Raw genomic sequence first — 23565 nt, 5'->3', positions numbered from 1 at the left:
CCCCACTGAGCTGTTGTTGCAAGCTTAGAGTCCAGCGTTCCTCAGGCTGGTGCAGTGTTTCAGCAGTCCTAGCACCAACACGAAGGTGCGGCAGATTAATTCAACTGGCTGCTTACTTTTACCAGCTTATGATCCCTCGGCGCCAGTAAGCAGATATTACCTCCGGTAGTTAGATGTTGTTTCACGGGACATTTACAATCAAAGGTTTATTGACAGTACACTGTTTATTCTAAAACAAAGCGGTGTAAACGAAACACCAAATGCAGTAATGATTTTAAAAAGAGAATGAGAATTCCTCATAACAGGGTACCTTGTCTCTGGATTTAGTCTACATTCACTCTGAAGTTCAAAGTAAGTTTATTTTCAAAGTGTGTATATGTCACCATCCAATTCGCAGGCATTCACAGCAGAGCAAAATCGTGCAATAGAGTCAATGAGAAACTACACGGAAACAATGACTGAGAAGCAACAAATGTGTAACTGTGCAAACGCAAAAAAGAAGCAAGCAATAATAATAAACAAACAAGTAAATAAATAATACTGAGATCATGAGTTATCGAGTCCTTGGAAGTGAGTCCATAAGCCCCTGTACTTCTTTCCCAATGGCAGCAGTGAAAAGAGTGCCTGGCCTGGATGGTGGACTCCTTGGTGATGGTTGCAGCTTTCCTGTGGCAGGGCTCCTTTTAGATGTATTCTGTGGTGGAGAGGGCTTTTCCTGTATCAGACTGGGCTGTAGCCACCAGTTTTTTTTTTGGTAGGCTTTCCTGTCCTTGGGTTTTCTTATGTCCATACTAGGCTGTGATGCAACCAGTCAGGATACTCTCCACTACGCATCAATAGAAGTTTGTCAGAGTTTTGGACGACATGCTATATCCTGTGCAAACTTCTCAAAAAGAGACACTGCTGTGCCTTTTTTGAAATGACGTTAATGTGCTGGTCCCTGGACAAATGCTCTAATGTGTTAACACCCAGGTATTTAAAGTTACTGACTCTCCTCCGATCCCCAATGAGCACTGGCTCTTGGACGCTGGATTTCTTCCTCCTGTAGTCAATAATCATCTCCTTGGTCTTGCTGACATTGAGTGAGAGGCTGTTGTTGTGGCGCCATTCAGCCAGATTTCCAATCTCTCTCCTATATGTTGATTTGATTTGGCCAGTGACAGTAGTGCGGTCAGCAAACTTGATTATGGCATCGGACCTGTGCTTTCCCTGACGGTCATAAATATAAAATGAATAGAGCAGGGGGCTAAGTACACAGCCTTGTGGTGTATCTGTACCAATGAAGAATGTAGAGGAGATGTTGTTCCAATCCAAACCGACTAGAGTCTGCAAGTGAGGAAATCAAGGATTTAGTTGCAGAAGGAGGTTTGAGGTCTAAGTCTTGCAAGTTATTAGTTTTGAGGATGAAGTTATGTTTGTAAGAAAGCACTTCTCTCCCAGAATCAATGATTACTTTTGTAAACTTGTGAATTAGGTCACTCATCACCTCAAGCCTGCTCCTCCATTTACTAATCTGATCTGATTGTAACCAAAACTCTTATTTAGCTGGGGTAACTTTTCATCCCCTTTCCTATCTAATATCCATCTCTCTGTCATAAAGAAAAGAATTCAAAGATTTGGTTCCACCATCCCCGAAGGAACTGAGTTCCAAAGAAACTCGGTGCATTGACAGAAGAAAGATGTCTCATCTGATTTAAGTGGATGACCTTCTAATTTTAAACAGTGATCTATTTCTAGATTTCTCACAGGAGGAAGCATCCGCCCTGGCAAGATCCCTCAGGAACTAATGTTTCAATGAAGTTCCACAACTACATGTTTTAGTTGTAAAGATACTTTCCTAATTTTAACAATAACGCTTGTGCCATAGTTAGTGAGATTGTTCTCAGCTGTAGCCTCTTGAAGAGCATACTGCTTGTGATTCACTCATGTCCATGACAACCACTGTACACTCAGATAATTTGCCCAGTGGAAAGTAAAGTTATTCTCAGATTTCCCAACCAGGAAAGGGCGGTCTGCTATTAGTAGTTTAAGGAAGATGGAACCCAGATTGACTGACAGAATGTCATTAGAGAGTGACAATAACACTAGAATAGTGCTTCACCAAGCAATGTTGAACTTAAAAACATTTGGTGATGGGAATTATACTTAAAATTGCCTCCCCCATTAGCTCATCGAATGTTAAAAATACAGAAGTGTATCTAGTGAGAATGCGATGAAGTGGCTTACTGTTTGACTGGAATAGTGGAAACACAATACAAATCTGCTCGTTGATAGGGTCTTGGATGTGGAAGGGTGGGTTTCTCTTGCAGAAGAGTCTAAAAGTAGGCAGTCACTTGTATTTTTTTTTAATATGAGGGTGAACATTTTTTTCCCTCTTAGGAGGGTCTGCGGTCTTTGCAGAAGGTGGATTCCCTTCCCCAGTGAATATTTTTAAAACAGAGGTAGATGAATAGGTTGATGGAAATTGGAGTTATATCACACTTGGATCAGCCGTGACTTTACTGAGGTGTGGAGCATACTCATGGGGCTGAACTGCCTACTCCTGCACCTGAATTACAGTACTGTGCAGGAGTCTGAGACACACATACAGATAGCTAGGGTGCCTAAGACTTTGGCACAGTACTGTAGTAATTTTATGTATTGCACTGTACTGCTGCAAAAAAAAAAATTCATGACATCTGTGAGTGATTCAGATATGTGTCGCTATTGTGGGAGAAGGGCATCGTGATTGGGAAGAGGGGAGGGAGCGTGAAGCATCAGAGAGACATTCTATAATGATCAATAAACCAATTGTTTGGAATCAAATGACCTTGCCTGGTGTCTCAGGGCTGGGTATGTCTGCACCTGTGCCAACCCCACCCCTGGCACTCCTTCTCTGGCATCTGTCCCACTCTCCATCCACCCTCACCATTCCCAATATCCTTTGCTCCTGCCAGATTTACAAGGTGAATGGTCTGTTGAATGAAGGTGCCCAGTCTTGGGCATCCTAACTATAATACGTACCAAGACTTTTGTACAGTATTGCATATGTACTACCACATATTTGCATCTCCTCTTTAGTGACCTGCATGCAGTAAAGTGAATGGCCTGTACCTTGAAGGTACAGATTCAGACCCAACACTCACTGCTTCGAACCTCCCTGCTCTGGATCTACAAGGCCAGTCCTACTGCTAAGACCATCCTGGAGGTCTGGAGTGAGATGCCATGATGCAGACATCCCACCCTGCAAAAACTCATTTCAGGGAGGTAGCACCATCAATTTGCGGGAGACTTCCGGGAGAGGTGGGATATCTGCAATAGAGTAGCTCCTTAGCAGCTGGCCAGCTAGTTTAAATAACATTAGCTATGCTAATGATCGAATGACACCTGTTAAACTTACCTCAACATGTCTTTCACAGTCTTAACCCACCATGGGCAATAGAAAAGTCACTGTTGCAAACAGTGCAGCGAGCAACACTGTCAGTATTTTAACCCCTATTAGGCAGCGGTACACTTTAGTGTAGTCTGGGGTGACGTACATTTTATTTTTTTTTGGAACACTCTGCCATGGTGCGCTCTCTCTCTCTCTCGTGGTCGCTCGTGTGCTCTCAAGCGCTCTCCTCTCGCTCGCTCGCTCTCTCGCTTTCTCGCTCTCTCTCACTCGCTCTCTCTCGCTCGCTCTCTCTCGTGGTCACTCTTGTGCTCTCTCTTGTTTTCTCTCGCTCGCTCTCAAAAAAATTGATTTCCGTGATATTGTATATAATTTGCAGGCATCAGGGAGCCACAATTAATATGCGGGAGACTCCCGGAAGTTCCGGGAGAGGTGGAATGTCTGCATAATGGGTCTGCGCAAAGCCTGCATAGGAAACCCCCCAGTAAACCCTTCACTTTCAGGAAAGTCCTGCTCCCAGTACTGCCCCGTGTCAAAGCTGCCAAAATTTTTTAACATTTGGAAACAGTTAAGAAGAACAAAGGTACACAATCAATATGTTTGAATAGATATTTTAAAAGCAGCATTTAAGATTTGATGAAAATAATAACATTAAAACAGCCACAAAATTATTTAATGAAACACTTCATCTTATTTTTTTCCCAGTCCTGACAAACGGTCTTCAAACTGAAACAAAGCTGTCTGACCTGCAGAGTGTGAGGTTTTGATTTTGGTTTCATATTTCCAGTACCTGCAATTTTATTGTTTTAAATTATTTCAGTCTTATTCTAACCTTTATGCTCGGACACCCTATAGTCACATGATAGTGAAGGTACTCAACAGTCCAGTGACGGGTCTGAACTTCAGCCAGCTTTGGATTACAAAATTAAGAAGTGTAGGTTGTATGAAACATTTCTAAGTCAAGTTTGTTATGTGCGCCAGTACGGAACGGAATATGCACAATGGAGAAACATGCCTGCTGCAGTATCACATCACAATGGTGTATAAATTGTACATAAGGCAGTGAAGAAAGAGGGTAAAAAAGAGTGTAAAAACAAGACATAAGGGCAGATCAAGGTGCAATGAGAGACGTGTCCATGGTAGTGCAGGAAGTGGTCTGTAATCTTCCACTGCTGAAGTGCATTTAGGGTTTTGCAGGTTAGTTGAAGACCCTAATGATATAGCTGTTCCTGAACCTGGTGCTGTAGAATTTCAGACTTCCGTACCTCGGCCTGATGCTAAGAGCGAGACTGCATGACCTGGATGGTGGGGATCCTTAATAATAGATGCCATCTTCTGCAAGCGGAACCTGCTATAGATGCTGTCAATGATGGGGGAGGCGGTGGCGGGGTGCTTAGCTTTCTTCTGCCTCTTGTGTATTGGAATTGCCGAACTGAACCATAATGTGTCTAGTCAGGGTACTTTCAACAGAGCATCTGTAGAAATTTGTTAGTGTATTTGGTGACGTGCCAAATCACCTTAAGCTATAAGAAAATATAGACCTGGGCTTGACTTTTTCCTGATTGCATTTATGTGCTGGGGCCAGGATAGATAATCTAAGACGTTAACACCCAGAAATTTGAAGCTGCTAATTATCTTCATTTCTGACCCACCAATGAGAACTGGCATGCGATCTATTGATATCTACTACCTGAAGTTAACAATTAACTCCTTTGTTTTGTAGCTATTGAGCATGAGGTTATTATTGCAGAACCAATCAACCAAATGTTTTCTCCTCATGACAGAGTTGTCTAAAACCGGATGTCATATGCTGAAGGTGAGGAGTGAGCAGCAGTTCTCAGGAAGAATACTCTCATCCACAGGATGGTTCAATCATGACTGCCGAGACATTTCTCTCTCAATGCATTTTAAAAGCATCAGAAGGAGCACTAGAATCGCCAGGGCACAGTTGGTTACAGACCAAGTGAATTGGTATGGATGGGTAGTCAATGCTCAGTGCCTTTATAAAATCATGAGGGGCATAGTTAGGTTGAACACACACAGTCTTTTTTTCCCCGGTAGGGGACTAAAAGCTAGAGGGCATAGGTTTACGATGAGTGGTGAAGGATTTATAAGGGACCTGAAGGACAAATTCTTCATACAGAGGGCATGCATGTGCACAAAGAGCAGCCGGGGGGCAGGTACAATTACATCTGAAAGACATTTAGGTAGGTTTAAAGATTTGGAAGGAATTGGGGATAAGAAGGACTAGCTTGGGGGCACCATTGACTAGTTGTGCTTCATGGTTCTGTAGACGTACTGGGCAGAAAGGGTCAAGAGGCTTGGAATGACTCGGAATTCTGAGTAGATGCAAATCTGCAGGCATTTGCCGGCAAAATCTAAGCCTCTGTTACACTGGGAACAGGAGTGAGTCCTTTAGCCTCTCAGTCCTCTGCTGCCTTTCAGTTTGATGATGACTACACTGTACACAACTCCCATTTCCTTCTTGAATTTTGCTTGATTAGAGATAATCAGGTACTTGACTTATGAATTACGAAGTTCAAAGTACATTTATTATCTAATTATGAATACTGTATACCACCTTGAAATTCAAGCAACACACACAAAATGCTGGAGGAACTCAGCAGGCTGGGCAATATCTATGGAAAGGAGTAAACAGCAGTGAGCACGTGGCCAAGTGGTTAAGGCATTGGACTAGCTACCTGAAGGTTGTGAGTTCAAGCCCCAGCCGAGGGAACGTGTTGTGTCCTTGAGCACATTGCTCTGTGACGACACTGGTGCCAAGCTGTATGGGTCCTAATGCCCTTCCCCTGGACAACATTAGTGTTGTGGAGAGGGGAGACTTCCAGCATGGGCAACTGCTGGTCTTCCATACAACCTTGCCCTGGCCTGCGCCCTGGAGGGTGAAGACTTTCCAGGCGCAGATCCATGGTCTCGCAAGACTAACAGATGCCCTTACTTAAACAGTCGATGTTTTGTGCTGAGATCCTTCTTCAGAACTGAAGAAAAAAGAAGAGGTCAGAGTAAGAAGATGGGGGGAGGGGAGGAAGAAATACAAGTTAGTAGGTGATGGGCGAATCCAGGAGGAGGGAAAAGAGCTGTAAAGTCGATTGGTGAAAGAGAGAAGGGCTGGAGAAAGGGGAATCTGACAGGAGAGGACAGAATGCCGTGGAAGAAAGGGAATGGGGAGGAGCACCTGAGGGAGGTGATGGGCGAGTGAGGAGAGAAGATGAGTGAGGGAAATAGGAATGGTGAGGGAGGGGGGTGCCATTACCAGAAGTTCAAGAAATTGACGTTCACGCCAGCCTATGTTCCAGATGGAACATAAGGTCTTGCTCCTCCAACCAGACTGTGGCCTCATTGTGGCAGTTGAGGAGACCATGGACTGACATGTCGGAATGGGAATGGGAAGTGGAATTAAAATGGGTGGCCACTGGGAGATCCCTCTTTTTCTGGCGGATGGAGCGTAGGTGCTCAGTGAAGTGGTCTCCCAGTCCACATTGGGTCTCACCAATATAGAGGAGGACGCACCAGACACAATGTATGACCCCAACAGACTCACAGGTGAAGTGTCAGCTCGCCTGGAAGGGCTGTTTGGGGCCTTGAATGGTAGTGAGGAAGGAGGTGTGCACTTGTTCTGCTTGCAAGGATAAGTTCCAAGAGGGAGATCAATGGGGAGGAACAAATGGACAAGGGAGTTGCATAGGGAGTGATCCCTGCAGAAAGTTGGCGGGGAGGAAAAGATGTGCTTGGTGGTGGAATACCGTTGGACCCCACCCTGAAATTAGTCATCTTGCAGGCAACTACAAAAACGAACTAATCCAATAAAACCTATTTTGAAAAAGACCATCAAACACCCGATGTGCAAATAAAAGAAGAAATAGTGCAAACAATAAAATGTAAACAAATGACACTCAGAACTAAATTTCATGAAAGTGACTCCACAGTCACGAAGCCAATGCTTCACAGCAGCCAGTCCAGGAGCCGTTAGTTGCAGTCCACAGCCTCAGTTCAGCACAGAGAAAAGTAATTCTCACAAAACCACAAACTGAACATCGGCCTGGGCTTGACACCTGAGCTTTTAAATCTGGCACTGCGCTTTAATTGGCCAAACATCGGCTCGTTCCTCGCTCCTGGGGCCCAGGCCACGCTGCCGCGATTCTGCCCGTAACCGCCGCCTCGCTGCAATCACGCTACGCCTTCAAGCCTCCAGCTCACCAAATCACCCAGAACATCGCAAACCATGCCAGCTGGTACAGGCAGTTCAGAAGCACGTTTCTGATAGGGAAGTTGCAGGCTATTGATTGTACTGATCATTGTCCAGAAAAAGTGTGATGAATGGAGTAGTTAGTAGATTTGTTTATAGGCAGCAAAGCGTCACTGTGTCCCAACAGCGCCATCTTCATGATAAGTCCCCAATAGATGCCATTTGGCAGCTTGTTGGGCTGAAGGCTTTCCCTCAATTTGTTAGGCATTCTAAGAGGTTTGCAGTAGTGCAGATAGGTCAGAAACCCAAGTATCCCAACACTGGAACTTGGCTTTGGATAAACTTCCCCAAATATGTGAATTAATGATGTAAAAGCACTGTTTGTGATATACAGTATATAAATGATATTGATACTAACTGAGGCCTGACTGAGGGTCGACCATGGATGTTGTGTCCTATAGCTGTGTAGATACGCAAACCAGGGCAATACAATACGGAGAACAAGCTGTGGCCCATGCAGCAAGCTTCCTCTCTCCCCGCTTCTGATGAACCCAAAGGAACGGCAGAAGTCGATACAGTTTGGCATCAGCAGCATCGCAGGAGTTGCCAGTCAGTATTGAACTCAACGGTGGACTGCCTTACAGACTTCAGCTCTGGATCTTTACCCCGAGTGGGTACGGCTGCAAGGCAGCGGAGCTTTGAGATCCGAGATTTCCTTCTCCTAGATGAGCTGCCAACCATGACTGATGAGCCCCATCTGCCCAAAACAACTGGTTCTAAGGCACCAGTAGCCCACCTTTGCCCCTTCTCCTGTCAGTATAAATAGATCCTCCGGGCTGAGTCTTTGAGTTGCCCACCATTAGGAACATATAATAGATGCCTGAAATGGAATAGTGGTGTTTAAGAGGCTATTTGATAGACACATGAATATGTAGGAACCCAGGGTGGGATGCTGATGTGGATCATGTACAGGCAGAGAAGATTTAGTTTAATTCAGCATTGGGTTCAGTGCAGATGTTTAAGGCTGAAGGGCATCTTCCTGTGCTACATTGTTCTATGTATTCTCCCAAACTGCAGAGGAGTTGATTTAAAAAGTTCTAAATACCTTTTATTGGGGCTGGAGAAGGATGACCAAAATAAGAATGCATGGGCTTGGGGCATTTTCGGTTTGAAGTGTGGGTCTGAGCTGACTATCACATTTCCACAGTGATTATTTTTCCACCAGAAAATTGCAAAAGCCACTGAACTACATTCTTCACTAGCTACTGTAATTTCTTACTCACGCTTGGCCGTACTACAAGTTATTCTTAGCATCACATCTTCTTTTCTCATCCCCCTGCGACACCTTGACAACCCACTTCAGGGAACTGGCCCCTCCTGCCCTTCAGTCTGATCCACCAATAAGGCAGCACTATTACTTTCCAATCCCAATTTCCTAGCATTCTCTATCCCGAAATAACTTTACTTTCCAGGCTACTATTTCCTTTTTAAACAGACAGACTACTCTTGATGTAATCCTTTGACTTTTTCCCTGTACTTGCTTTAAAATAGTTTACGTTAAGTGATGCATTTGTCTGTATTCGTCCTCTGCAAATTAGTATTATTTTCTAACTACTCTACAGGTCCTTTCACTACTTTAAAGTTCCTGGTCATGTTACCTGGACACGAGAAAGGTATTTTCCCAGTGTAGCAAGGAACATATGAGTGATCCTTTCCAGGACTGTCCCAAAGCCAGAAAGTTATTCCTAAGGCACCCCCCAGATTCCAGATCAAGCCTAACCAACATTTCCACTTATTTTTTGTTCTTTGAGCCTAGAATCCCATTAACATCTTTGACAACACTTTGCATATATTCAGTGAATAACAACTAAAACCTGCAAGGCAATCAGTGATCTCTATAAAAAGTCATTACAGATATTAGAAATAATTAGCTTGGAAGAGGTTGGGGCTGTAAGGGGGCAAAGGAAGAGATGTAGGGGAAAGATCCAATCATGGGGCAATTAATTATTAAATTTTGGACACTAGTATGTTTTATTATGAAAGTCCAAAGAATATCAGGTGCTCAAAATCTAAGAAACTGGCTACATAAAGTGACAATAGATGGTCTGGAGATAACTAGGTAATTCCCTTTGATCACCTGATGCCTGCACTAGGTGAAAAGGAGTTAATGCACATAGTTTATAACTTAGGCTAACCTCCATCTATTACATTTTCCGAGAATTTATCCTGATTTTACTGGGCGATGCTCCGCTTGTTTCTACCTCTTCTGCTCTCAAAATGTTTACTGAGTAAATTGACTTTGTTTAATGTACAATCAAGTTTGCTGTAAGTCAAATGTTCCATATGGCTTCCAACTCATTGGCAATGCTGTCAATGAATACTTTGAAACAAAATCCTGAAGACAAGCATCAGATCAGTGAGTATCCATGTTGCAAAAAAACTGATTTAAATGCTCACGTCTTTTAATCAGAACTGTTCTTGTAACTGCTGAACTAAGCCCAGGAATTGATTTGCAATTGTCAGCAAGTTCTTGGCAAGGCATCAAGGTAGCCAAAGAATGTATTGATAGTTATAATAGAGAAACATTCAAATTAAGGCAAAGTTCAGAAAAGTTGAAGTAGAAGGGTAGAGAAGAATTGTTAAGTGCAGCTGTCAACTTACATGCGGAGTTCAGGACTGGGCTTATTTTGGAATTGCTAGATTGAGCGGTGAGCAGAGTTGTGATGTGCTCTCTGGCATCCTGCTTTACCTGCAAAAATTCCTGTTCTACAGAAGTGTGAGCATAAAATGCAGAATAAATATCAATAAACCAAGGAGGTATTCAGGTGTGCAGATGCTCAATGATGTATCATTGGTGATTTTAAATCCTTTCCCTTGATTTTGAGGAGTAGCAAACAGTGAATGTTGAAATCATTTAATACTGGGTGAGGACAGATTGTTAACAAGTTGCTGAGAGTGATGTGCCATGGAATGAAGATGTTCATTGCACTACATTACATCATGGTCCTGCCTTCACACTTTTGCTGAAATTGGAGTTCGCTTTTAATACACAGTGTATGCTGCCTGTAATTTTAGTGCTTAATTAAGTGAGGTTGGATCTGGAGATGTTTTGATCCAGAAGGTTCTTTTGGGATCAAGTGAGCCACAAATCTTGTGATTATAGTCATTATGTGTTCATAACAATCAAATCATAGTAATCAAATCTACTGTAATGGAGATAGTATTTCTTTTTTCCCCTTTAAATGCCTGCAAGAAAATGAATCTCAAGGTAGTATATAGTAACATATGTGTACTTCACTAGTAAATTTATTTTGAACTTTGAACAATAGAGATCCTTTGCACTATATTGCCATGCCAGGTTTGTTCATCAGTTAGCTGAGTTATAAATGCAGGTGGCTGGGTGTGCTGTGACGTTCCATTTCAGTCAGTAGAAAAAGAAGTAGATTTCTTGCACCGGATGGTGGCATTTGTCGCTTGTCTTTCATCTGAGGAACTTCAGACATGCTGATATGTTTCATGATAGGGGCCCAGGCCCGGGTCAAGTTCTTGGTGGTTCTAATAGGCTTAAAAAAATATTGCTAGTGCTATCTAATGAGAAGAAAAGAGCTGAGTGGAATTTTCACCCAAAAAAGATGCACATATGAGTTCAATTACTCAGTGCAATTACCCAAATGTAGCAGAGGGAAGAACACAATCACAGACTTGTATTAATATCGTGCACTTTGCAGACTGTGAGTTCCTAGCAACATTGTATGGTCTCACGGAGCCCTACCGCGCACACGTGCAGAAGCTTTGTGAAGGGATTAACGAAATGTTGGAAGACGGAAGCATTTGGTTGCTGCATTTCCAAGAATGACTGCTGCAAAGCCAATGAAGCAGTTTACCTTGCATGTGGAGCTGTATGCAGGACTTTGCCACGCAGATCCCCTGAATAGCAAAGCCATGGTGATCAATATTGGCCAGGACCCCAGAGAAGCTGTTCTCTGAAAGAAAGACACGGCATCACCTGCATTCACATCTCTACCTTGGCACTGGAGTGACAGGTCTCTGAGTGGGAGATAAACCCATGATTTTCTGCATTAGACACAAGTGCTTTCATTTTATTAACACACATAGTTTCAAAGTCTATTGTCACATGCTCAAGTACACATATGCACAGGTGCAATGTTAAACTTGCCGCAGCATCACAGGTGCATAGCAGCAGAGATGCAAACTCCACGATTGAAGTAAAACTTAAACGTAAGTTGTACAAGAAAGCAAACTAAAACAGAACAAAAAATGTCCATTGTGGTGCAAAGTGCTATCGTGAGGTAGTGAGTAAGGTTGTGCAGGTTGGTTCAAGAACTGAACAGATTGAAGAGCAATACACATCAAAGTTGCTGGTGAACGCAGCAGGCCAGGCAGCATCTCTAGGAAGAGGTACAGTCGACATTTCAGGCCGAGACTCTTCGTCAGGACTAACTGAAGGAAGAGCTAGTATCTTTCAAATCTCTTACTAGCTCTTCTTTGTCCTGACGAAGGGTCTCGGCCTGAAACGTCGACTATACCTCTTCCTAGAGATGCTGCCTGACCTGCTGCGTTCACCAGCAACTTTGATGTGTGTTGCTTGAATTTCCAGCATCTGCAGAATTCCTGTTGTTTGCTAGATTGAAGAGCAGTAACTGTTTTTGAACCTGATGATATGGGACTTCAGGCTTCTGTATTCCTGTTTGATGGTGGCTAGAAAAAGATAGCATGGCCCAGATGGAGGGGATAGCTGCTGCCTTCTTGAGGAAAAAGTCTGATGTAGATAATTCCGATGGCAGGAGGGATGCACCAGTCGTGCATTGGGCTTAGTCCCACTACTCCCTGTAGTTTCTTATGGTCATATAAATTTGAATTGCCGTACTATAAGACCATGATCAAAAGAGCAGAATTATGCTATTCAGACCATCAAGCCTGCTCTGCCATTCTACCATGGCTAATTTATTAACCCTGTCAACCCCATTCTCCTGCCTTCTCTTAACTTTTGACACTACTAGGCCATGATGTAAGTCAGGATACTTACAACAGTACATCTGTTAAAGCGAGTTGTTGAAATATTAACTTGCTGCTTCTATTTGTTTTCCAGCAGTTACTGTTTTTTTTGGACTGAAAAATTCATATTTCCTGTTAGTGAATTTTGAACTGAAGCAGGTATTGGGTTTTCCCTCTGTTCCCTCTCCATCACCCAGTTACTGAGCTATCCTGTCGGGACCCACTGTTATCCCAGCTGAGATCTGCTGGTGCGCAACCTTGGACTAAATGGTCCATACAAATTATTGACACTTTCCCCAGTGGAACTTTGAGAGATCCCACATTAGGTTGCTTTGGGCACCAGAAGGACAAGAAAATGTTGTTCCTACATTGGTAAGTGCATAGAAGGTCAACTGGATTTGAAAACCCTAAATCTTTAATGCAAGTTGACATAGAAGTAGAGTAGAAATTGTATTTGGGGGTGCATTTTCATCGTCGTCGGTATGTCGCATCTGGAATTTCCAGTTAGCAGACGATTTCCTTCCACGCCGCTCTGATGTATTGGGAAATCATGCAGTGGTTTGCCATTGCCTCCTGCCGGGTGAGTTTTATTTTTAAAAGATCACCAGCTCTGAACCCAGCATTTTTGGAGAGCATGCGAGGGAACTCGGGACCTCTCGCCCCGAAGTCCAGCACTGCTGCCACTACGCCAGCCAACTCATGCACTTTAGGAAAACACATTGTAGTAGACTTTTTTCTCTTTTGTGTTACTAGTGATCTTTGCAATAGATCCAGGTAATTTCCTGACATTTTATCAATACAGATAGGTAGTCCTGTGAAGTGCAATCTCTGAATCACAGCCAATTAACTACAGGGAACAGCAGGGTTTTTGCCTGTGCACTCAAATACCAAGTCACTTGCCCAGTAACTCTCAGTGTAGTGTTCAATCTCTGGGTTATTCCCTGCTTCATCGGAAGACATCAGATACATGCCACGAATCATCTGGGTTTGGGAGTGGCCTCTGAAGTTAAACTATTTTGGTATGTGCTGTGCACCATCTGTGCAACATACTCAAGAACTGGTGGAAACATATCTAACAGTTCTGGCATTGAAACAGTCCATGAGGAGAACGGCTGAGTCTGTAACTGATACCAATTCTACTTGTCACAAACAAGAGAAAATCTGCAGATGCTGGAGATCCAAGCAACACACAAAATGCTGGATCAACTTCCCAGCTCTTTACTTCACCCCTTGCCCTCCTGATTTCACCTTACACCTTGTGCTTCTCCATCTCCTCCCCCACCTTTTAACTCTACTCCTCACCTTTTTTTCCCTCTCCAGTCCTGCTGAAGGGTCTCAGCCAGAAACATCAACTGTACTCTTTTTCCATAGATGCTTCCGATTCTGCTTGTAACTGCGATGCTCTGATGAAGAACCTGCTATTAATTTAATGTACAACAATTGGTTTTGTTCTTCTATTTCCACTTTCCTTACCTGGGCTCACTTGATAAAAGCAAGAACTCAAAGCAGACAATCAATTGTCTCAAAACTTTTGAAAAAAAGACCAAGAGATTTTGGACAGCATTTATTTGCTCTGTGGTACAGAGGTGGAATCAAGAAAAAGCAAATTAGTCATTATCCTTGCTGGTCAGTATCCAAGTGCTTTAGGATCCACCTTTACTGTTGTACTCGTAATGTTTGAGTGGTTGTTAACAATGATTGTGACCGTTAACAGAAGAATCTCAAAGGTGATTGCATCCACAAAATGATAACCAGCATATTTTCAAGAGCAACTGGGCTTGGTGATGTTCTCTAATGTGAAATTGTTTTTCTTTGTTTTCTCCAGAGACAATGGATGTCTTCAACACCAAAAGCCTAGCTATGCAGGCACAGAAGAAATTGCTGGGGAAAATGGCCAACAAAAGCGTGGCCAATATCTTCATCGATGACACGAGCAGTGACGTCCTGGATGAACTCTATCAAGTGACCAAGGAATATACTAAAAACAAGAAGGAAGCCCAGAAGGTCATCAAAAACCTGATCAAGGTGGTGATAAAACTTGGGGTTCTCTATAGGAACAACCAGTTCAATGCAGAGGAGTTGGTGCTGGTGGAGAAGTTCCGTAAGAAAGTCCACCAGTTAGCCATGACAGCCGTCAGTTTCTACCAGATTGACTTCACCTTTGACAGGCGGGTTCTGGCAGGCATCTTGAACGAGTGCAGGGAGTTGCTGCACCAAGCCATCAACCGGCACCTGACATCCAAGTCCCACGGGCGTGTCAACCACATCTTCAACCACTTTGCAGACTGTGAGTTTCTAGCAACATTGTATGGTCCCACGGAGCCCTACCGCACACACGTGCAGAAGCTTTGTGAAGGGATTAACAAAATGTTGGAAGACGAAAGCATTTGATTGCTGCATTTCCAAGAATGACTGAGTAGGTTTACTGAGAGAGAGAGGACTTTGCTGGCAGGGAGGGTGGAGGGGGGGTGTGGGAATGGGGGGGGCAGAAATAAATTGTTTTGGTGAGATGCCTTTCCCACCTCTGGTAGATTAATCTGCCAGGATTTAATGGTGAAATATTTTACTGTGGGAAGTCACTTAATGTCAAGACATTGTACTGTAAGTCATGTCCACCCAAGCCTAGTGACAGAATAATACTCACTTAAAGGTATGGACATTGTTCCTTGAAACGTCCAGATTGAATCCAAAGCCTTTTCCTAGATAATTAATGAGGCTACTTTTCACAAACACCGAATAAGTCTTGCCATCTAATTCACCCATCTGAGAGTCTGCTAAATTGTATAGGGTTCCTATTCTAACTTCAAAGCCCAGCTGACCTTTGCCATTGGGGTATCTGGTAATAGGGGTTTAATCTGGGTTATGGTAGGACAGGATATGAAGCATGGGACACCAGGCAAAAGTCGTGAAGGCAAGTTCAGACTCAACAACGCTGCCCCTATAACCATTAGCACAAGATACACTCATTGCCTCTGTGTTTGAGTGAGATATAGAACATTGGGATGTCTTCAGCCTTTGAGAAAGAAAGATGGAAACTTGGTGGAGGAGTGGGTTTGAGAAGGAAGAGTGAATGTAAAGCAAGTCCATTAATAACTTTAATCCACCATAAACCATTAGAATTATTCTACAACTGCAATGACTTGGCCTTGAGCTTATAAAAACACTGATTTAGAACATTTAGCCTGGAGCCACAAAATGGGCTGAACTCAAAATGGACTTGTCAGCTTTATTTTTTATCAGTAATATCAAATGGTTATATACCATATATATTTGATGAAGTGCAATGCTCTAAGTGGCTCAGTGGGATTTCCTTGGGATTTGAGACCACCAAGTTTCTGGTTCTGTTTATGTGTGATTGCCATCTGCTTTCCACACTGTGAGCTATTCTAAATCCAAAATGTGTGTCTTTGTGAAGTGTGTTATACTGTATTGGCTTTCAAGCTAAAGGACTGGTATCTATCTTAATGTGAAGTATCTTCTATGTGGTTTTAAGTCTTTATTTCTATTTCATCTGTGCTTTAATTGTTTGTATTGTTGGTCATGTTTTTTAAAAAATTGCAAATTCCATCAATCCCTCATCCACACTTTAGCTGCTGGCACTGAAAATAACTAGGTCATGAGATAATAAACGGAACTACACCCTAACAGGTTTTTTCCAGTTACTGCTCTATTGAACTGCGGCAGATTTGTTCTTGCTGACTCTCCAGAGGAATAAATATGAACCAGAGACCATACTGCTGATCACAGCCAGTGGGCCAGATGTAGAAGCCACATGAGGATCATTTGTGACAGGTTCAGTCTAATCTGTGATGGCCACGTAATTGAATAGCCTCTCAGCACTACTCTTGGTTTCTTTTCCACACTTGAAACCAGCCAAGTGGTAATGCAGAGGTCACAATCACACTATCTAAGCCCAGGGGATATTGCTGATCTGCTAGCAGTGGATGAGACCACAAATCCTTTGCCAAGTAAGGAAGCAGAATTGAGCCACTGACCTTGTGTGTTGCTGAAAGTGCATTATCAAAAATGATTGGTTATTACAGGGGGAGTGATAGCTGCTCAGGCTGTGTTATGAATCCAACTGAAATTATTGCTGTGGGTAATATCGATTCAAAAGAAGCTTCACCTTTGAATTGGAATTATTTTAACCTTTATCTTTCCTGATTGCATTCTTGTAAAGAACTCTTTGGAATCTGAAATGCATTATGGAGTGAGTTGCGGGTCTGTATCTGTAATTCCTCCACATTGAGTACCTGATTTCATTTGAAGTCCTCCGGGACACACGGAAAACAGCAACCAGTATAGACATTCTCACTGAGTAGGTGCCCTTTGCCATCTACATGATGGCTGGGATAACCCATTGCCATTCTTCTGAAGAGCAAGAACAAAAGGGAGGCCCATTCCACACAAGGCAGGCTGTGGATAAATCACAGCAGAGGAAGGATGGTCTGAAAGACTACCTCCAGCACCGTGCTGGAAATAGGAGTACTTCAGGAAACTCAATCCACTGGGACTGGGGCAACAAAGGGCTGATTTCAACCACTTACATTTCAAAAGTTTGGTCCACTGAATCAATAACTAATGTCTATTTTAATTATGTACAGTTCTTCCAAATATTGGGAAGAATTATCTTGATATGGAAACACAAGCATTATTTTATCCTATGTGCTCAAGAAAGAAACTGACTTTTGAGACATTTTTATAATACATCTGTGGTTTAAAAAATAAATGCTGAATAACACAAACTGAGAACTTTGGTGGTGTGGCATAACTTTGGAAGGAAATGGAAAAAAATGGCAGCATTGTATTCACAAAAATTCCAGAGGAAATACCCAGAGCTACAAACATAGGAGTTTCATTCAAACTTTATCAGCTAGAGTAAGCATCATAACCTTTATCAGCCAGTAAGATACCTGAGTGGATATATTCTTGATGCCTACTTCATATGATCTTCCTCAAAAGTCCTGATCAAACTGCCTCCTTCCCCAGTGGAAAAGTTCTTGGAGACTCGGACGTGAACCTGGATGATTGTCAACCGAAATGCCAGCAGAAAGAATCTGTGGTGATTGTCATTCCAGATGTGGAATGTAAATTGCACTCAAGTGCAATGGATTGAACTGTGCTTGACCCTATCTCTCCTTATGCACTAAATAAGGACTGTGAGGATGTCAAAAAGCAATTTTTTTTTTAATTGGAAATTTGGAAGGGGGAAAATTGTGGGAATACTGGAGATACTTAGCAGATCAGGTAGGGTCTAGAGAGAGTGAAACAAAGGTAATGTTTCACAGTTGTTGCCTTTTATCTGTTATTGGAAAAGTGAGACAACAATTTTGCTTTAAATTGTAGAGGAGAAGAGAGAGTTAAGAAACAAAGGGAATATCTGTGTTAGAGATTAAAGCTGTCCAGAAAAGTGCATGGAGTCATCTGAGACGGGGCTGTTGGGTTGTGATTCCCAGCTTATCTGTCCGGCAGTCCCATAAATAGAGGGAGGTGAATGAGAACACGTGATTTACTCTCATTCTGGGACTCTTCACTGTCTCATTGCAATTGTTCAGGTATCTCCAGATACTCAGGTCTGCCTCAAGTTCTTTATAGAGTGCTTCATCTGCCTTTCCTTGTCTAGTACTGTTAGCAGGACATGATTACTACTTCAGCAACATGAAGCTTCAGACTCACTCAGTTGTACTCTCATTGCAATCCATGATTCAGTTATAATTAATTGCGCAAGTGGAGGTCACTCCACTCTCACTGCTGTTGTTGATTTTCCAACATTTTCCCTACATTCTTTTAAGTTATTTTCCTGATCAGGTTCCTGCAGCGCATTTTGGATTATTCCACTGTTCCACTTTCCAGTTACTGCAATGCAAAACAATAGGTGTGAAAGGGACACTCCGCTATAAAATCAACCATTTGCCATTGTAGGAGAATGTTTCCAATAGGTTAATGGGTGCTTAGAGAGGCTGGTGCAAGTCTGCATCTGGAGTTCAGTGAGATTTCTGCAGGCTAGTGAAGAACAGTGCCCCAAGAAGGCTAGTTGCTGGTGTGAAGAATCATTGATGACCCTACAGGTCTTGAACCAAGAGGTTGTCAGAGAACCATGGATAAGGTCCCTCAATTACTGCACTTGGGGAAGTCTGCAATACAGGAAAACCCCACTGTTCTGATTTCCAGTTATTGTAAGGGCACGGTTCCTGAAAGAAAGGTGTTCCCTCATTTGGTATTGAGTTGGAGGGGTCTCATTCATGCAGCATTGAGAAATAAGCTCCAGGATGTAGCAGGCGTCTCCAAAATAGCTGCAAATTTGAGTCACTGTGATCCTCACTTCTGAGGGCAAGGCAGACAAACAAACAAGAGCTTGAGTTTCAGATCAGAGGAACTCACGATTCTGAACAAGAACAAAAGGTTGAAAGTTGGCCCATTAAATAGAGCCGTTTCTGAGAGTAATAAGTTCAGTAAAACATGGTCTGCAATTTATCAGATGATGATAAATTGCAGATCAAAAAAATCGCATTGCAGTTGAATTTGGTGGCATTTTGCACAAGAGGAAAAGCACGAGAGAGAATGAAATTTGCACTGAAAAATGGGATTCTCTGATGGGTTTGAAGGCAGCCAGGTTTGTATCCAAAGTTGCTTTCCTCTGAAATAACTCAATTTTTAGCAGCACAGATCCACTTTGTTCTGAAGGTGTGTGGTCAAACTCCTAATCCTAAATCCTGGGACATTAATGGAAATTTAGTTTGCTATTTTGGATAGGAATTGTATTGTTCCATTGGTAACAGTGAAAGGCCACTAGTAAGTAAGTGGATCTCTGAGGAGAAGCAGAGGCCCGAGGTCTACAATCTACTCTTGTCTGCCACTCCACTGGGACGACATCTACTTTGGACCACCATGTGACCCCTCAATTCTTCTTCGGGCCAGTTTCCATGATGGGTGTTATGGCCTTGCAATTTATCTCCTAAATTTAAATGAGGTCACAATAAGATCATGTGGCTTTTTTCACAGTTAAACATCCCAAGTGTTCTCACAGTAATAATAGGAAACAGCCAGGCACTGGCCATTTAAGGAGCCAGTAGGGCAGTTGACCAATATTTATCAAAAGAGCTGAAGCATCTTAAAAGGAGAAGACTGAGGCAGAGCTATAATTAGAGACTTGGTATTATATGACTGCAAAATTGAACAGTACATTTTTTCAGCAACATAACAGCTCAAATATAATTTTTTTTTTCAACAGAAAGCGTTAGCACTTATCTCGTAAAGATTTAAAAGGTTTAATCACTAACAGAAAGCATGACTTTCAGCATCTCAGCTTCATTCACTATTTAATTAGATTAAAGATGAACTTAACCTAAAAGTCTATTTACCTCCCATAGATTTTCATCTTGTGATGTTCTCACACAAGGCAAAGATTGATTAGACACATGTTAAATACTACAATTTAATCCCAGCACCCACTGCTTTTGATGAGAGGAGCTGGGGAAGAGTTCCTGATTTTTTTATATATATATATATATATGTGTTTTTAAAAAAGCCTTTCGTTGATTTCTCTTCCAGTGTTCTAACAGATAGGTTTTCTCCCCTTATTCAAGATTTCCCCCATCCCTTGATCTCCTAAACATGTTTAGTTCAAGCCATGAGGAAAAGGGTGTTTAATACACTGAAACTGATGGTTCATTTAATTGTAGTCAGGCACAAAGTTAAAATTAGACAATTTGTAGCGGCTAATTAACCTACTAACCAGCATGTCTTTGGGATATGTGAGAAAACTAGAGCACCAAGTGTTGACACGTGGCCAAGTGGTTAAGGCATTTGTCTAGCAATCTGAAGGTCGCTAGTTCAAGCCTTGGCTGAGGCAGTGTGTTGTGTCCTTCAGCAAGGCACTTAACCACACGTTGCTCTGCGACGACACTGGTGCCAAGCTGTATGGATCCTAATGCCCTTCCCTTGGACAACATCGGTGCTGTGGAGAGGGGAGACTTGCAGCATGGGCAACTGCCGGTCTTCCATACAACCATGCCCAGGCCTGTGCCCTGGAAACCATCCAAGGCGCAAATCCATGGTCTCATGAGACTAACAGATTCCTATAAAGAGCACCAAGAGGAAACTCTCATAGTCACAGGGAAATGTATAAAAGTTAGGATTGAACCTGGTTCTCTGAGGCAGCAACTCTACAAGTTGTACCACTAAGTCTTTCTCCCTATAGTCCCGCGGGTTATTAAAGCCAAACTTAGCAAAACAACTTTCTTTACTTTTCTTCCACTTTAAACCTTATCCTGCAATATAAGACGTGGCTCTTCTGTCAGAATTCTTGTCTTTGAAAAGGGATTTGTAATGTCATTTTTGGAAAAAAGATTGAAATACAATATCCATTACAAATCCAGGATTGTCTTTACCATGATGCCTGACAGACCTTAGCCCCTGGGTCATATTATGAATGTAACTTTGTAAAACATTTATTGCTGGCCACAAATCGAAGTGTTTCCTCTGTCATGGGTTTGAACTGCACATCTGTTTATATTGCTCATCTCTCATCAGGTGCTCTTGACTATCTTGGCCCAGCCATGTTAGCTTGCCTATTTGATGATGGAAGTTATCAGAGTGAAGGCTTTAGTTGGAGAAAGGCTGAGCTTACTGGCCCTGGAGTGAAGTAAATTGATGGGGGTCTAAATAGCAGTAGCTGTAAGAGGAGAGATAGAGAAGATGGCGAGAATCTTCTTTCCCATGCTAGAGTTTTGGTTGGAATTGGTTTATTACTGTCACGTGTACCAGGATGGAGTGAAAAGCTGTCTTGCCTACTGTTCGGACAGATCAAAGTCTTTGTGCATTGAAGGATCAGAAGTGGAGAGAGTGAGCAGTTCCAAGTTCCTGGGTGTCAAGATCTCTGAGGATCTAACCTGGTCCCAACATATCGATGTAGTCATAAAGAAGGCAAGACAACAGCTATGCTTCATTAGGATTTTGAAGAGATTTGGCATGTCAACAAATACACTCAAAATCTTCTATAGATGTACTATGGAAAGCACTCTGACAGGCTGCATCACTGTCTGGTATGGAGGGGGCTACTGCACAGGACTGAAAGAAGCTGCAGAAGGTTGTAAATCTAGTTGGCTCCACCTTGGGTACTAGCCTACAAAGTACCCAGGACATCTTTAGGGAGCGGTGTCTCAGAAAGGCAGCATCCTTTATTAAGGACCTCCAGCACCCAGGCCATGCCCTTTTCTCACTGTTACCAACAGGTAGGAGATACAGAAGCCTAAAGGCACACACTCAGCGATTCAGGAACAGCTTCTTCCACTGAGCCATCCGATTCCTAAATGGACATTGAATCCTTGGACACTACTTCTCTTTTTTTTAATATACAGTTTTTCTGCTTTTTGCAAGTTTTTTTAATCTATTCAATATATGTATACAGTAATTGATTTATTATTATTTTAATTTTATTATTTTTTTCTCTCTGCTAGATTATGTATTGCATTGAACTGTTGCTGCTAAATTAACAAATTTCACGTCACATGCTGGTGATAATAAACCTGATTCTGAAGTAGCAAAAGATAAAACAATAACAATGCAGAATAAAGTGTCAGAGCTGCAGAGAAAATGCATTGCAAGTAAGCAATATGATGCAAGATCGTAATGAGGTGGATTATGAGGTGAAGAGTTCATCTTACCATACAAGAAGTCCACTCAAGAGAGGGATAACAGCAGGATAGAAGCCTCCCTTGAGACTGAGGGTACAAGTTTTCAGGCTTTTGAATCTTCTGCCTGAGGGAAGACTGAGAGAAGAGAAGATATACAGGGTGGGTGGAGTCTTTGATTATGTTGGCTGCATTACCGAGGCAATGAGAAGTACAGGGAGTCCAAAGAAGAAAGGTTTGTTTTTGTGATGTTCTGGGCTGTGTCCACACTCTCCTCAGTGTCCTGCAGCGACGTGCAGAGCAATCACCACACCAAGCTGTTGTGCATCCAGGTAGAATCCTCTCTCAGCTGCGTGGATAAAATTTGGTTGGGCTCCACAGGAAAGTGCCATATTTCTGTAGTTTCCTGAGGAAGTAGAGGCGTCGATGAGCTCCCTTGGCTGTGGCGTCAAAAATGTTTGACCAAAGCATCAAAAACAAGAGAGCACAGGTTCAAGGTGGGAAGTTTGAACAGGGATTAGAGAAGAAAGTTGTTTTTTGTACAGAGAGTGGTTTAATTCTGGAATCATACATCACAGACGCTAGTGGGTTCAGATACAATTGTGACATTTAAAAGAGACTTATACAAGCACTTAAATAGACAAATTACAGAAGAATACAGACCTGGTATGAATAAATAGGATTGGTTTAAATGGGCAAAACAATGGAATGTGCGATGGGCTTAAGAACCAGTTTCTGCATTTTACACATACACATTGTAGATTTATGACAAATGATGGACCAGCTACTGATCTTTCCCTTTCATAACCCAGTAGTGAAGTCATAAGTTTAACATTTTTCCTATATTAATAAGCAATTTAAGATGTTGCCTTTTTACATAGGAATGTACTCTACAATATCTGTTCCTCCCTGCATTGTGAAAACGAAGCTTCCAACGCCCCCAGATCCAATTCAGGCACAACTAACTGTTAGCACAGCTTCAGATCTTTGACGGTTAACGTCTCATTGGAAAACCTTTGCAGTGAGCTCCCCCCAGTGGCCGGGTTGCTGGAGCACATCAGAGGGGATGGGGAGTGATACAATTGAGGATAAACCTGGGCTTCTGCCGAACTGGCTGATATCAACTAAAGGTTTCATGATGGGCATTAATGTCAATGAGTAACTGTGAAACAAATTTAGCTGGAGTATTTGTTCCTGTAGTATGTCAGGAATTGCAGTTGTTGATTAGAAGGTGAATGGGAACTGGGCTGCAGGGGTTGTGAATGTATGTTTAACAGGGACTCTGGACTGGTCTGTGGTACTCCTTTAGACATCATGATAGTGTAGCGGTTAGCATGAAA

General features: G+C 42.5%; 1 protein-coding gene and 1 long non-coding RNA gene across 5 annotated transcripts in view; one reads left to right on the top strand and one right to left on the bottom strand.

Annotated features, from left to right (window-relative positions):
• The window catches only part of tnfaip8l1 (tumor necrosis factor, alpha-induced protein 8-like 1), a 60792-nt gene extending 45748 nt beyond the window's left edge, over positions 1–15044 (top strand). For all 4 annotated transcript variants that reach the window (XM_072244179.1, XM_072244177.1, XM_072244176.1 and 1 more), the window contains exon 2: positions 14419–15044. In XM_072244179.1, coding sequence (XP_072100280.1) covers positions 14424–14984 — 561 coding nt within the window. In that variant the 5' untranslated portion in view covers positions 14419–14423 and the 3' untranslated portion in view covers positions 14985–15044. The remainder of the gene's footprint in view (positions 1–14418) is intronic.
• On the bottom strand, positions 268–22431 carry LOC140188173 (uncharacterized). The gene is made up of 3 exons (XR_011883230.1): positions 22259–22431; positions 11462–11624; positions 268–1326 (listed from the first exon to the last, which is right to left on the bottom strand). It is a non-coding gene; the product is annotated as an uncharacterized lncRNA (long non-coding RNA).
• Positions 22432–23565: the final 1134 nt, after the last annotated feature.

Source organism: Mobula birostris, chromosome 26 (assembly GCF_030028105.1).
Source record: "Mobula birostris isolate sMobBir1 chromosome 26, sMobBir1.hap1, whole genome shotgun sequence".
NCBI lineage: Eukaryota > Metazoa > Chordata > Chondrichthyes > Myliobatiformes > Myliobatidae > Mobula > Mobula birostris.
Note: the sequence above shows the minus strand (reverse complement) of the source record. Positions and strands in the feature narration are given on the sequence as shown.